The following is a 16,451-nucleotide window of genomic DNA, read 5'->3' as shown; positions in this document are numbered from 1 at the left end:
GTGGTTTTTCAGAATGAGATGGCCAATAAAAATCAATCTTAGCATAATCTATAGGATGTGATGGTCTATAAAGAGAATGATTAATAGTAATAATGTTTCCATCATGGGGAAATTTAAGGCACTTATGAATAGGAGAAGCTATGGCTTGCATGGAAGAGAGCCATGGAATACCAAGATTTACTTGAAATTGATCAAAAATAGGAATAAAAACAAAAGTAATATAAAAAACTTTCCTTGATAGAGTAACAAGTAAAGTGATAGAACCTTGAGGATGATAAAGAAATGCATTACAAGTTTTAATCCATACAAGAGTTGAGTCATAAGTGTCTCTATGCAATCATTTTGTTAAAAAGGTGTTCTTTGGTTATGAGATTCACGGTATAGGAAGGATCAACCAAAGTACCATGAGAAGGAATATGGGAAATGTAGCATGATGTAAAGAGTACCTTTAGGTTCTTTAAACATATCAAACTAACTAAAGCTAATAGTAGGTGTCGGTTTAGGTTTAGGAAAAGAAGAAATTAGAGGTTGAGGCAATAAATCAATATGATTTTCTTCTTGTATGTTCTCATCATAATTAATATGGTGATCAGATGAAGAAGATTGATTAATAACATTCGTTGAGTGTGAAGGTAAAGGAATGGTATAGATTTGCAAATTTTGATAAGGAGACGCAACAAATTTATGTTTTTTATTAACATGAGCATCAACAAATGTAGCCTTATAATCAATAAGGTCCTGAATAGCATTCTTCAAACCATAACACTTTTTAGTATCATGACTAGGTTGATGGTCGTATTGACAAAAAGAATTTGAATTGAAATACTAAGGCATAGGTTTAGAGAGCTTGTTTAAATTTCTGGCCGCATCACAAATATCACTAGAAACAAGATCCATTAGAGTAGAGCTCTCGAGTTGACTCACTTGTAACTAGTAATGATGAAGCACTACACATAGATGTGAAAAGAAGGTATACTTAGTGAGGAGAATCTTATCCCTCATATCTTTTTATAAATTAGAAATAAATATGCATTGAACATCATGATCAAGCACAGGATAAGAAATCTGAGCATACAAATGTGTAAATCGGCCAATAAATTTAGTAACTTTCTCTTTAACATTTTTCTTATAATGCATTAAATTAGTCAAAGAAAATTATGGTCAATATTAATCTGAAACTATTGAATGAAAGCATTAGCAAGAGTTTGAAAATAATCAATAGAATAAGGAGGTAGAGAGCAATACAGTTGCAAGGCTTTATCCCTAAAAGTAAGTCGAAAAAATTTAGTTATAAGCCTATAGTCATGAGAAAAATCACTCCATATAGTCTGGAAGGTTTTAACATGAACTATGGGATTTCCCTTACCATTATAAGTCCCAAGATGAGGTACCTCAACGTGTTGTGGAATAATGGCATGAAGGATATCCAAGGAAAGGAGATTAGCAACATCAAATGTAGGAATATTCTATTTAGATTGAGTTAATTGAGTGAGTTGTTGTTGTGAAGTAGTGATAGTTTAAAAAAAACTACTAATTATGGGATTCGAATAAATACTAGTAGACATAGGTATGCTAGATGGATTAGGAGAGTTATAAGAAGTGAAAGCAATATGTAAGGATGTTGGTGGATGATTAGAATGAATGGGTAGAGGGTTCCAATAAGTAAAAGGAAGCACATTATATATGAAGGTAATGAAGAAGGAATAGAAGTAGGAGGAACACTCATAGGAAGTGAAAAGCTTGGAAGATTGACACTTAAAGGAGCAAAAAGTTGTGTAGAAGTAGTCATAAGAGGTAGAGCATATGTAGGTATGCTAGAAAGAGTGGTAGAAATCAGAATATAAGGTTCAATAGTTGTGGAAGGAGGAGGATATCCTAACTCTTGAGAACATTCCATAAAAGACTTAGCATGAGTATTAATAAGATGAGATATACCATGCAAGATAGAAAGGTTATTATCATAATTGTTAACAAGCTTCTTAAGAGCTTCAATAGCAGCAACATTATCAGCATTCTGATTTTCTTGAGCAAGCCAAGTTTCTAATTTATCAAATTCATTACAAAGCTTATCAAATTGAAAAGGAGGAACTCTTATATCTTCATCTTCATCATGGGATGAGTGAGAAGAGTTATGTTCCATTACAAGATTAAGATCTTGAGAAAAGATGTGAGTATCATCATGAGTCCTCGAAGGGAATTCATGATCAAAGGAGCCCATGAGTTTATAGCTTCGCCTAACTAGAAAGTTATGGGTTTGACTTCATGTAATTAAGCTCATAAAAGAGGAGATCAAAAAAGGAAAATCTAATGCAATCTAACCATGCAAATATAGTAAAAAACATAAAAGAGAGATTGAACCACACACAAGATAGCCAAATCTAACTCTATGATAAAGAAAGAAAGAGGTTCACCAGAAGAAATGTGAACACCTAAAATAAACAACCTAAGACCAAAGAGAAAGAGGTACAAGTCATGTTCACCAAAAAGGAAGGTGATGTTGATACCACATAAGGGAGATTAAGGGATCTAACTACAAAATCAAAAAGAGGGGACTCGTTGGGTTCACCAAAGTGTTTAGGGGGAAAAGTAGGGAACTTTAATAGGACTATAGATCTCCCTATTTTTTGGACCACTAACCCATTCAAATAAGTATGAAAGGGAAAGAGAGGAATTTCCAACTATGATTCCACTTATTATCCAAATTAGATTAGCTAGAACCCAAAGGAAGAATGGTGCCAATACTAAATTTGAATTATAGAGAAGAATGCAATACAAGGAAATGTACTCTTTGGCCCTTGATAAGATATTGTACATGTGAAATTGAACTAATTTCTTAAAACCTGTAAATCTAGATTCCATGTGAGTACAATTAGCCCAATTAAGATGTACATCTAGGGTAAAGATAAGAAAGGAAATAAAATATGAAAGACTCACCTTGAAATGCATAGAGGGGGATGTATTTTACCTCTTAAACTCACAGTTTTTGAATTGTTTCTAAATATATGTCTGCAGGTCTTGGAATAAAAAAATGGAAGGGATTAAATCTAGAAATCTCTCTAAAAAAGGACACTGAAGGACTAGGTCAACTTGGAAGGACGCCATTCCACTAGGTTGACATAGTTCAGCAACCTACAACTGACTTCTCCATAAAGCTCCAAAAAGGTAGGTTCCACGTCTACAAGCTCCAGCTTGTATCCTACAAATAAACATAGAAAAGAAGGGTTTTGTGGTTGGGGTTTGATGAGGGCTTACCTTGGTCAAGCCCTAGGTTAAGGAATTAACCATAATTGAGAAATGTAAATGTAAATGATCAAAAAACAAGATAAATGTTAGGATTCACCTTGCTTGAAACCCTTGTCAATAAGGATTTTGTATGTAAATCTATTGTAGATCTTGAACTAGGAATGTAGGGTATCTCTACGCTTTGCAACAGATCTACCATAATCTCATCATGGTGCCGTGGATTTAAAAGTGATGAACACTTTAATGTAGATCTTCTCCCTTGATGGCCAGCAATAAGATAGATCTTAAAGAGGAAATGCTCACAAAGGATCCTTCAATGCTAGATTGAAACGTCCTTGCTTAAATGCTTAAAAATCTTGAATACTTGAACTCCTTGAATGCAAAAGGAAGAAATATTTAATTGAGAAAGAACTTGGATAAATGAGATCTTAGATTGAATGCTATATGAAAATAAAGCCTCCATGTCTTCTTATGTATGAGTTTTCGGGCGAGAAAACAATACAAGTTGACATGAGAGCAAAATAAAATTAATTAATAAACTCCTGAGGTCTTTTAGGCCCTAAGCCCTAAAATCACCTTGGGTCAACCTAGTCCTAGACTAGGTTATCGACTTGGGTCAACCTAGTCTAGTCTAGGTTGACTTAGGCCACCCTGGTCCCAAAGGTCAGGTCAGGGGAGCCACAGAAAGCTCAGTCATATACTAGGAGAAATAGGTTGGAAAGAGGAAGAAGAGAGGAGAAAAGGAGATCGAGCATGGACACATCCATGGTCTAAAGAGGGTATTATGGAGAGGGAGCTAAAAGATTTTTTAAAAGGCAAGTGCGTCCATTTTAAGATGATAGAATCAATATTAAAAATTAAACAAATAAATGAATACAAATAGAAAGATGCTTTAAGATTTTGTTATATTGAGATGTGACTAGTTGGCACTCAATAGTGATTATGGTAGCATCCAAGCTTAAAACTCTAAGAAGTTGACTACTTGATCAAAAAAGACATGCTAAAACTATAGCATAAGTTTGATATGGAATTGAGAGATGAAATATGGGAAGTGATGGGGGTATATATAGGAATTATAGGTTTAACAAATGATCAAGATCAATCTGGTAAAATAAAGACTGACATATAACATAATCGGAGTCTAAAAAAGATTTGGATAACTTTCCAAATTTGAGAATTCAATTCCAATTTAACTCAAAAATGGAGGGTTTAAAAGAGGAAGATAAGACTGAGAAGATATTTCTCATTTTGGGAAGATAAACATTTTTCAAAAAATAGAAATTTAAAGGGAAATTTTTTTATTTTTTTCTCATTTCAAAGAGATTAGATTTTTCAAAATTTTATTTTGAGATTATATGAAGATTTTAAATTTTTCAAATTCAACAAATGAGGAATGTTAAATTGGCATGAGATTAATTAAAATTACTTGAAATTAATTTGAAATGAAAATAGTTGAAAATTGACATGAAATAAAATTATTTTTGAAATTATTATGTTTTTTGATGGATAATTAGATAATTTGATATATTTAAATGTAATTAATCCAATTATATGAAATTGAGAATTGAATTTGATTAATGAATAAAGATAATTAATTAAAGTTGATAAATTAAATTAAATCAGTCATATACTTAATTTTAAGAAAATTATTAAGTGATTAATCCATTAAAATTTAGAGAAATATAGATCATTAATTAAATATTAAAGAACAATTAATTTTAATAGAAGAATATTTAGTGATTTTATGTTGATTCACAAGCATGTCCATTTTTGTGTGTCTACGATAACTAACTTGTGTTCCTAGTGAACAATGAAGAGATGGTGATAAATACTAAGATAGAGGTGTTCTTGTTGTTACTGGGTTATTTCATGAAATTTGTTGATGTTTCTTAATCATGTCATATTCATTTAGTTGGATCACATTGATTGGTGTGATCCCATTTGGTTATTTGTTGTTGATAAGTTCATGAAGAACACTATTCTTGGTTGACCTATTTGTATAACATGTTGTGATGGATTGTGGCATGATTTATGGAGTTGTTGCATGCTTGTGGATATTGTTATGGACCATCGCTATGTCTTCGGTGACATTTGATGGATGATTTTCTAATTTGAGGTATTGAATAAATGTTTTGTAGCTAGGTGTAGTGAGATTGACCTTGTTTATTTCTACAACATTGATGAAATGTATAAAGGAAGAAAACATGTTTAATTGCAAGGTGTATTAGGCTTTTATGTATGCAAATATGATCTATACACTAGTGACTATGTGAACAATTGTGAGTGGAATCTAATGCACTTCATCAGAGCTAATTAGGCATGTTGTAGATACTACAATGCAATTCATAACTTGTGGATTAGTGTCCATCATTGGAGTGTTGTCCAAATATATTTGTAAAGCATATATCCTTCCCCTGTGTAATTGAGCAGTGAGCTATAGGCATTGTACCTAAATGCATGTGTATTCCCTTTGTACTAAACCCCTTAATCATGTATTACTTGTAATAGGGTAATTATTTGTGGGTTTCATCCCCACTGTGGCTTTTCACCCAACAAGGTTTCCACATGAAAAAAAAAAATTGTATTGTGTTCATGCAATGCTGTGGATTCGTGCTTAGATGATTAACATTTTGATCTATGGTTTAAAGTTTTAATTTTGTACTCTAGTTAAATTTTATGTGATTATGACACAACTAATTCACCCCCTCCCCACCCCTCCTCCCCCCACTCCTCTTAGTTGTGTGGTGTTTCTATATTATCAATAGAGAGACCCACAATTATCATGGTATCATCCACCTTTAGTAAAAAGACTAATAGAATTACCAATGGTCTCAAAGTAAGAGTTCTCCCAAAAATAAACGGTGAGATTGGGAATTCAAACCCACATTGGATACACATTGTGCAGTTCAGCCATAGGATTAAAGGAGAGTGCCCAAGGTCCAGCAAAAACAGAGTGATTCCCCCAAGTGCACAACTTGCTCATCACTAGATCTTGTTCCTCTGAAGAAGGGAAATTTGTACTAAAAAATCCCTTAGCACAAGCAAAGTGCTCAATGTTACTAGAAGCAAAAGGTCTCCAAGATTCTTTCACCCAATGATTTTGGTAAGTAGAGAAGGCCAAAATCCAACAAATCTGCAAAGCAACCCACAATGTTGGAAGTATTCCACATTTTCAACCATGTCAAGGCCACAAATCACCACAAGGGAGGTTTTTGCACAATTTCGAGGACAATATTTCACTTAGGAAGAAAAATAGCAAGATATATGACAACTCTAGAGAAGATTCACCCACCAAAAAGAGGCTTAACAAACTCAAGTCGCCCCGAAGAGTGTTTAGATGTTGAAGCACACTTTCCTATCAACACCACCACATTACCAATGTCAAAGTTAGGCACACCTTTCACAGATACCAAAATGTCCTCAGCACTAGGGAGAGGAGGAGATCTTGACTCCAACTCACCATCCCCAACCAATAGAAGAGGCACAAGTGAGTTTGAAATCATTGGATGTCAATGCCAAAAAATTTGTATAGTGGATGAATAATTCATCATGTGTTTCTATAATATAACCACAATATATATCAATGTTACTAATCTATGTTTAAGAATTCATTATTTGTACTCTTTGTAAACTTTGAATTTACCCACTTGACTGAAACATCAAGCATTCCTACATCTTAGAAAGGTAGTAGAAGCACAACATAAAACATCCAACATAGAAGAATATGACATTAAGTCGACACATCTAACTATAAGGCATATATGATTAGCCTAATCCAAATAATGAGACATAAATCAACAATATTCCAAAAGCAACCAAATATCAATATCTATATCTATAGTGAAGCTAAAATAATACAATAATCCAAGCAAGCATATAAATTCATGGCATGTGCATTTCAAAATACATATTTGGACAACATATACCATAACAATCCAAAATATAAAATATAGTGAGAAAATATTTAATATCATAAGATAAGTATTCAAAGTATCTAGATGTGAATAAGAGGTCTCCCCATAAAGCTCAATAGAAAAGATCATAACATATGTGACTCAAACCACATTGTCCACTCATAAAACAAAGTTGAAGACAAGACATCATAGCATGTACATGACCCTTGTTTTGTAAGGGACAATATCCTTTTCTTGTTGCAACTTTAATATCAAAAATATCCGTGACCAAGAACACATTGTTCACTCATTAGAAAGTTTAGTACACAAGATCATAACATATGTAACCAAAACCACTCTCCAAATACTTAAAACACTTTAAGAAACATAAAATCTAAGGTCAAGTTAAAAATAAAGCACATACACTAACAGACATTGCATCACATACACTAATAGACATTGCATTAGAAATGAGTCCAACTACTTTACACAAGACCACACACTTACATGTAAATGTTTAAAACCATCATCTAACATTTAACAATATAAAGATCATAACATATGTGACCAAAATCATTCTTTAAACACTGGAAACACTAGATAGAAAACATAAAAATATAAAATCAAATTAAAAACAAGACACATATACTAATGAACATTGCATTACAAAAGAGACCAACTTTATCCAAGACTACACACTTATCCGCACATGTTTAAAATCATCATCTCACATTTAACAATATAAATTTACACATTTTTCCATAACAAGCATAAAAGTTCTAAAATATAACCAGTTTTATTTTAACCTTCTCAGTACATGTTTAAAACCATCATCTCACATTTAACAATATAAATTTACACATTTTACCATAACAAGCATAAAAGTTCTAAAATATAACCAGTTTTATTTAAAATAGTTAGAGATGAATACATCATATCTTATATATTCCATATTCACTCCTAGAACCCTTCCTCATAATTACTTTTAGCCTCACCTTGCCTCTGCATCTTTGTGGTGTTGTGAAATATGAGCTGTATGAAACGACTGTAGGATCTTGCTCAGAATCAAATATTTTGGCAACCTAAATCTGATTTGTTTCTTTCATACAGTCATTCTTCGGCATTTTTGCACATTGATTAGTCCAAATTTCTTTCAGCTAAATGCAAGTAGCTTTATACTTGTAATTGAAGAAACGGATTTAATTTAGTCTTCAGATTGTTCCCAAAACTATACTTCACCTTCCCCACTCTTCCCTCTGCGTTAGGGTTGTGAAAGCACAATCTGCTACTTGGTTGCAGGATGTTTTATAACCGTAGCACCATATTTCTCAACAGAAAGTAATTGCTTTATGATGTCTGAAAATTCTGAATTTTGATCATTTACTATTGTTTTAACAACTTTGTAACATTAGATGTTGGTAAATCCAACCATTGTTCGCCATCAACGAAGGAGATATTCAAAAAGGCAGCGGCCTCATCATCTGTCAGTTGACGAGACCAATCAACTCGCTTAGATCTGTCAGCTCCTGAACCAGTGCATTTATATTCTCCATAGTACACAGACCTGATACACACAATTACAACTCTGAATTGAGGAAAAAATAAAAATAAAAACAGTTATGATAGAATGTTTATAATAGAGGACACGGAAATTTTTTAAAATAGAAAACACAATGAATTTTTCTTAATTCTTTGACATGTGTTCTTCATGATTTACATATTTGGTAATTGAAAATAATAATAAAATATTAGAAAAAAAATCATTGTATCTTAGTAAGTTTGAGCATTTTTTAATCTTTGATACATTTCGTATAGAACTAGCACCCATAATAGAAAAAACTAGATTTAGAGCATTACTGATCTTTGGAAGGATCACCCCAATCTGACCATCCTTGTGGAGCTACTATATCTGCCATTTCTGTGTAGCTGAACACTACTCTGGAGTATGTTCCCCATGCTCTGCCCAAGTATATCGTCCCTGTTCCTGTGATTGAACAACTCACAAAGGAAAACCCTGTTCGCTCTGGTAATGTTTGCCTGTTCTGTGCTGTGATGCATCCTGTAATGCGCAATGGATCAACTACTGCAATAGAATGGAGTTCACATTCCTGAAAGAAAAACAAATTTCAAAAAACGGACATTTGGGTAGACTTTTGGGTAGCTTGAAATTGAGAACAAGAAGATTTTTACATTTCATTTGAAAATTTCTTATGATATTCTCTTTCTGTTATCCTGATGTTATCCTGATGATAGATCATAGAGTGTGATCCGAGATGTCGATACAAAACTAATCACACAATCGAATTCAGACATATAAAATTTGATAGTTTGAAATTGTTAATGGGTATTGAAATGGAGTAGTTCTAAATATTGAGTTTGTATTATAACCTGGTAGAACGATAGCCCGTGTCCAAAAATGAAGTCAGTTGTTCCCTCAATGTAACAACTGTGAAAATAATGCCTGCCCTTGTCATCAAACAGAGTATCTTGAGCCCCATAGAAACTACAGTTGTAGAAAGCAGCCCTGTCTCCTGACACTCTAAGTGCCACTGCCTGAGATCCCAGGGTTCCATTAATGGGGTATGCGAAATTCTGTAGAAACAGTCAAGAGTTAATGATAACAGATTTCCATAATCTGTGGTATTATATTCATATTTTTGGGTAAGACTCTGTGTGAGTTTATCAACATTAATGTTTCGGATCATATTCAAGGATCCATCATCAGAATGAAAGAGCCAACATTAAAGTCAATAAACTCATACACAATCTTATCCAGAAGAATGAAAATAACAATATAACAGTCAAGATTTACTTATTTTTATTTCTGCTAGAACATTTGTTCATATATATTTGAATTTGAAGAAAAGAAATAGAGAATACAAATGTTTTTGGAAAGACAGGTACTGGCTTCGTGAATAGTAAAAGTTAGGGCTCAAACATAACCCTACATTTCTTGATAACCGCGTGAAATGTAGCCTTTGTTGCAGGATCAGAGAGAAGAAATGGTTCACTACCGTAATATCATATGGATCGTCTTTTATATCTTTTCCCCAAAATCCCATTCTATTTATGCAGGGAATTATTGCAGACTGTTAAAAAGCCGAAGGACTCATCCCTGAGCACATTGAGAGAAGCAAACCCTAACTAAACAGTATTAGCGAACATTATACTTATTGCTGCTTAACAACAGGTTTTTATTTTGGTTGATCAAAGTGATTTGAGAGATTTTTTGACCTTGGTTTCATGTGAAAATAAAAACCACGGGAGATGCAGAGATGTTAAGACCAGATTGATGGATGCATTTGGAGGCAGACTTGCAAGAAATCTTTGAGGCGGGTTTGAGCTTTGGTAGAGAAATGTGAGGAACATTTCATCGATTTACTATCATTTTGTTCCTCTTGAGCAACTTCATTGGATCATCAAAAGGATTGTTTATCTGAGACCTGGTAAAATCATCCTATAGTTTTAACAATCACTTTTGTCAAATAAATGAAATTCCCAGAGCTCTCATAACATTATACTGCCTCTGAATTTGACTACATAATCTTTCTTTTCTCGATTTGGATCATACTTTATCGTCAGGATGAAATATTGGCAATCTATATTATCAAATCGTTGTGTTTTTAATTATATGTTGACAATGTTTTCATCAACATAAACGAGTTTGAGATAAAAATAATAAAAAAAACAGCTGAAATTCAAAGCTACAAATTCTCTGTGACTCACATTAAAGCTGATGTCGTTGGCAATGAAGTCTGGTGCATCAACTGTAACAGAAGCGCTGGATCTTGTGCTGCCAGAGGTTGCAGCAGTGTCATTCCAGCAAATTTGTGTAACATCGCTACCTTGGCCTTGAAATGTGATATTAGATTTCCTCCTCCCTACATGAACTTTTTCTCTGCAAGTGCACCCACCCATAACCAACCCATTAATCAAAAACTCGTGAATTCCACCAAACACTAAATAACAACCATAGCTTCATTTCTGTAAAGAGTTAAAAGATTCCAGGATCATCATATGAATAAACAAAGCAGACAACATAATACATTCAAACAGAAACTCACAAGTATACGCCTGCATTTATGAGTATAACAATCCTCTGCAAGTTATTATCAGGAACAGAATCAACTGCTTCCTGAATAGTTGTATAATCCCCAAAACTCATTTGATCCACAACAATTTCTGCACCATTCTCAAAGTAACTAACGATTTGTCTTGTTGGTGTATTGGTCAATACACAATTTTCTCTGAAAACCGAGCCAGAAGTTTCAACGGCCAAGGTGTTAATTTGCTGTATAGGACATAATGAATTGAAAGAGATAGATAAGAGAAGCAGCAGTCGAAAAGGTGATATGGGGCCAAGTTGGCTGTTTTTTGACCCACCCATAGTTTTGGCTATGGAAAACAGTATTGAGATCACATGAATGAATGAATGGGTGCAGGTGTTGATGAGAAGGAAAAGCATCACACAAGTGCATGGGACTGTTACAGAGAGTGTGTGTGTGAGAGATCATGTGAATGGAAATGTTGCATAACCAACTAGCTGCCTTATTGTGTGCATTCTCCCCCTAATGATGTCATTGTGGGTCATTTCCATAAGCTATATATTTTATTTTATTTGAAAGGTCACGGGATATACTTGCAATTTCAAAATATGAACCCAACTTGATATTGGTACAATGATTGTTTTGTTGAAGTTGTGTGGAGACATTTATAAATTGTATTGATTAAATTTTATAAAAAATGATAATCTGATTTTTCTTATGGGTAATCAAATTTATGATACTAAGAATTTCAAATTTTTTTATATGTAAATGTTCCTTATAAATATCAGCTCAGAAAAATAAGTCAATTTTGAATATTTAACACTTTTACCTTAGGAACCAAGCTTTAGTGTGTGATGTTTAAGTCGTCTCCACATAAACATTTAGTCATAGTATCTTGGTGGGGCTTGAATTTCAATGGTAAGAACAACAACACCACAATTTGATTATCACATTACAACTTATTAATTTGTATGTGCATTGTACCACGGGCCAGCACCCTCTGGCTACTTATTTTTTCAAAACAATACTTTGTTATGCTAAACTGTGGATAAAAACCTTATTTTTTATATAGCAATAGAAGTTATGCACTAGGGTATATAAAATTAAGGTGAGAATGAATTCAAGGCATGAACTAACTCACAAGAAAATTCTAGACAAGAAGATGTCCTAACATTATCAATGCACTTGATTCGCTTAATTGGTCTAAGATGAGACAACCAATAAATATAGTAATAGAAACAATAAACCATGCCCCATTTACACCTAATAACACACACCATAATATACAATGATCATAGTGAACATGAATATTACCCATTTCTAAGGTGCTATGAGATAAATGGTGCATCTAGATGCCTTCTATAATTCATGGTGCATCTTGTAAAGGAAAATGATGGAAAACTAGAAAAAAAATGTGTTAGAAAATGATATGAAAACTAGAGGAGGTGGTTTTTGAATTCTTGAATTGATATTTCAAGTGTGTAATTCATGGTTTGAAGCAAGTGTTGTTATTTGATATGTTGTTAATGAGAAATGAAAATGAATTTTATTATTGAGATGAGAAATGTATGAAACTCTTGAATTATAGAAGGCATCTACATCAAAGTCAACTAGAAAGAACATGTATCAAGACTTATTCTCATGGAAAACAAATTAGTTTTCGTAGTGTTAATCAAGGCATAAAATGTTGGGATGAAGTAGACATACTAGTTTGATGGGGATGGATGGATAGATGCGGTAAGAAAACTCGTGGATGTTTGGTGGATGAGGGTATAAAATATAGTGGTTTTTTGTTTAGTACACATGGCTCATGTGAGGATTTTTTACCATGATACTTTCCAAAGGTACGGTCGAAAGCGATTTTCACTAACAACTATTTTTATTTTTATTATTTTATATTTTATAAGATTTATTTCAAATTTTTTTTCTATTGAGATATTTCTCAAGTTAGGAATGAAAGTACTTGAGATACATGAGATTTATAGGTTCATTGATATGTTGGCATTTGGGGGCAGTTATAATACCCCAAAATTAGCACATTGCCATATTAACCAATTTTGGTTTATTCAATCATTCCAAAGTCCTATTTTACTAGGCAATTCTAATTTTGATAATCGCTACTTGACCTAGGTGTCAAATGCAAAAAACTCTAATTTGCATTAATCACACTATTTATTTAATTCTTAAGTATCGACTCAAATTAGTTACATAAACCTATCAATTTAATTTAATTTAATTATAAGTGTTCTACTTTAATTAAATTAAAATTACCTCTTTAGCTAATGTACAAAGGAATTAAATACATTTAATTTAATAAAATATCTCCTCTTTTTGAATTATAGAATTTAATTATTCAATTAATTAAAGTTATCCATTTATGAGGTCATATTCTATTTTATTAAATGAAATATTCTCAAAAAGGGATTAACTCCTTTTATCACTCAAAAAGGAATCAGTTAACTCCTTTTATCACTCAAAAAGGAATCAGTCAACTCCTTTTATCACTCAAAAAGGAATCAGTTAACTCCTTTTATCACTCAAAAAGGCAATCAGTTAACTCCTTTTATCACTCAAAGGCAACCAGTTAACTCCCTTTTCATGAGGAAGTTTCCTTTATGATTGGCTCTCCTCTTCAATCTTGATCGTCCATTCTGATTAATCTCGACCGTCAATCACCTCTTAGATTCTATAAAAGAAGCTCTTCATTCCTCACTATGGAGGTAGAAAATTAGAATTTGTGTCGAACTTATGCTAAAATATCCACTCATTTGCTCTTACATTCTTAGCTTAAATTCTTACATTGCAATCTCATAGTAGCTTAAAATGCATTCATTTAGCATAATATGTTTCTTTATTTCCTAGCTTAACAATGCATTCTCATATAGATTAATCTTGCATATCTCATATAGCTTAAAATCCTTTATTCTAGAGATCTAGTTGCCCGCTTCTCATTTAGAGAGCAAAGGCATAATCCTTCTAGTTAGAAGGCAATAGATCACACTGTTGGATTTACTCAAATGAATAATCTCATATTCATTACAATATTATCTCTTAGGTAATGACCGTCTTGAAGTGTATGTGAGGATCTAAAACCCACATTCCACGTATACATTTCTGGCACCCACTATGGGGCCAAGAAATCAATTTTTCTGGCCTCAATTTCTCTGTTTTCAGTATCTTTTATGATTCTATCGCATTCATTTGTACAATTTTCCATATTTTCGCACGAGAAATCTCATTTTTACATGAAGACCTAAAGATTTTGTGTCTTGCTCTACACTTTCTCACATGAATAAGTGCATAAGCATGCAATTTCTCACACGGTGCACTCTGTTTCTTCATGCGGTTCTGTGCAAGATTTCGCACAAAATTTTGCAACAGCACAGTTTTCCAGATTACAGTTTTTAATTATGTTTGACCAAAAGTTTTTCTCTAAAGCATATCTTTCGGATTTCTATTTTTCTACAGCATAACAGTGGTTTACAAGACATTTATTTTTCAAAAAAAAGTATAAAATGAATTTTGACTTTTGATGTTTTCATAGGTTTTGACATTTTCTAAGCTATTTTATGGGTACAAAAAAGAACAAAAAAAGTTATATTTTATTTTGCCATAGTTAAGCTTTCGTTTGACTAACAATGTTTTCTGAAGTATTTTATTTCTGGTTTTCAAACAACTTGATAGTTGTTTACAAGACACATGTCGAAGACACCTTATCAAAACACTTGAAACAAGTACTAATTGTGTGATTGCAGGACACTTTGTCAAAGGTACGCATGTCGAAGACTCATTTCAAACCCACTTGAAATGTTGTATTTTCTTTATTGCTTTCCACACAGTATAAATAGGGTTTGTGAACTTTGTAGGGTGCAAGACAGGGGAATAGGGAAGTATGTTCTTTATCACTTGGAAGTGATGCCCAAGGGTAAATCAAAAACCTAGAAGCCTCTAAAAAATGGTACCCGAGGGAGGCAAGCAAGTTAGTGGTTCTCCCAAACAAAGCCTTTAATGAAGAGATGATGATTTCCTTTTAGGAAATCAGTCTTGGAATAGGACAAGGTGGGATCAATAAATTAGCTCGGTGATTAAAATGTCTTGTGTGTTTGGGTAAGGTGACGAGGTAGAGGAGTATGCTCTTTCCCTTGAGGGAAATCAAAAACTTGGACCCTTAAATCTGAACCACCAATCCATGTCAACCTTTAGAGGGCCTGCCAGAGTGATCCAACCTCCAGGAATGACCCAAGTGAGCACAATCCTTTCATCGAAGATTCCACCTCACTCTAATAAAGAATCTTTGTTGAGCGAAAGACTCCAAAGCCATATTAATTTCCTCTTCTTCATTATGATATCACATATCAAGAAGGGGCTATGTAAACTACACTGGTCAGTGTCGACTCCAATGTTTCTAGTCAAGTGTGTGCACTTATAAATGTTGGTGTGGACTACTAGCCTCAACTTATCTTGCAAAGCCATCGAGGATTAATATGAACTGAAGCCAAGTAAAAACCTCTTAGATAGTTGCTACCCAGTTCACCTCTAAAAGGAAGCATAATCTTTGTGCAAGGAGGGGGAAGAATCTCTCTTGTAGAACTCACCATAGGCATGTACCTAAGCGTTGGAAGGTGGTATATGTGCTTGACCCCTGCCACAAGGGTGTTCATTCAACATATATGTTATTGAGCCCTTGGAATACACCAAAAACACGGGTGCCCTCTAGTTGGGTGACACGGCTGTGTGAGGTGAACGCATGCACATAAGTTGTGGGACAAAAGTTTTGCCTTCTCTACCATTTTTTGTTATAGGGATAAAAGTGTGTTTGTTATTGAGTCTTAAATTTGTCCAAACCTGTTAAACAAACAAAAAGGTCAAGACTTCCCCATCCCTCTGAGTTGCTTTGCCCTCGATTGGATTGTTTGTGACTATTGCTTGCTTCTCATTATCTGAAAACAAACTTTCTTTTTTAAACCAAAATGTTGTTCAAAAATTTGAGAGCCATCTTGCTATCTACCTGAAATCTGTCAAATGACCAACAATCTTGTCCCAAAACTATCAAACTGCCTATCAAATTTGTCTGCGCTCTAAGTCTGGTTTGTTATCTACATCATTGTACCTCTTCTTTGTCTACAAACAGTATCAAACAGCGGCTTCTTTCTTAGCTTTCTATCCTTGGTCTCTTGTTCTTGCCATACTTCATGTCACGATAGTCATAATATTTGGTTGTTCTAGCCACTACTTAGACAACTTGTACCTTAGTATACAGTACACTTAT

At 33.5% G+C, this 16,451-nt stretch overlaps 1 protein-coding gene across 2 annotated transcripts; it reads right to left on the bottom strand.

The window, feature by feature from the left end:
* Positions 1 to 8,017: 8,017 nt before the first annotated feature.
* Positions 8,018 to 11,667, bottom strand: LOC149578285 (putative pectinesterase 14). 2 transcript variants are annotated; one of them, XM_089828090.1, is made up of 5 exons: positions 11,201 to 11,665; positions 10,863 to 11,034; positions 9,525 to 9,728; positions 8,994 to 9,244; positions 8,018 to 8,700 (listed from the first exon to the last, which is right to left on the bottom strand). In XM_089828090.1, the coding sequence occupies exons 1-5, from the start codon at positions 11,599 to 11,601 to the stop codon at positions 8,520 to 8,522; spliced, it is 1,209 nt and encodes a 402-aa protein (XP_089684216.1). In that variant the 5' UTR covers positions 11,602 to 11,665; the 3' UTR covers positions 8,018 to 8,519. The 2 variants fall into 2 exon arrangements, with proteins under 2 accessions (XP_089684216.1, XP_089684220.1); XM_089828094.1 differs by lacking the exon at positions 9,525 to 9,728 and having other exon boundaries at positions 11,201 to 11,667.
* Between the last annotated feature and the right edge of the window lie 4,784 nt (positions 11,668 to 16,451).

The sequence above is a fragment of the Cupressus sempervirens genome, chromosome 1, assembly GCF_028749045.1.
Source record: "Cupressus sempervirens isolate cs-2001-9-10 chromosome 1, ASM2874904v1, whole genome shotgun sequence".
NCBI lineage: Eukaryota > Viridiplantae > Streptophyta > Pinopsida > Cupressales > Cupressaceae > Cupressus > Cupressus sempervirens.
This window is presented reverse-complemented; position numbering and strand designations above follow the sequence as displayed.

Excerpts from the sequence above, each read along its gene's own strand:
- LOC149578285 (XM_089828090.1), bottom strand. The coding sequence starts at position 11,601 with ATGCTTTTCCTTCTCATCAACACCTGCACCCATTCATTCATTCATGTG. Across the intron at positions 9,245-9,524 it reads ACGGGCTATCGTTCTACCAG|GAATGTGAACTCCATTCTAT; the intron begins GTTATAATACAA and ends TTTTTCTTTCAG. Across the intron at positions 8,701-8,993 it reads GGTGATCCTTCCAAAGATCA|GTCTGTGTACTATGGAGAAT; the intron begins GTAATGCTCTAA and ends TGTGTGTATCAG.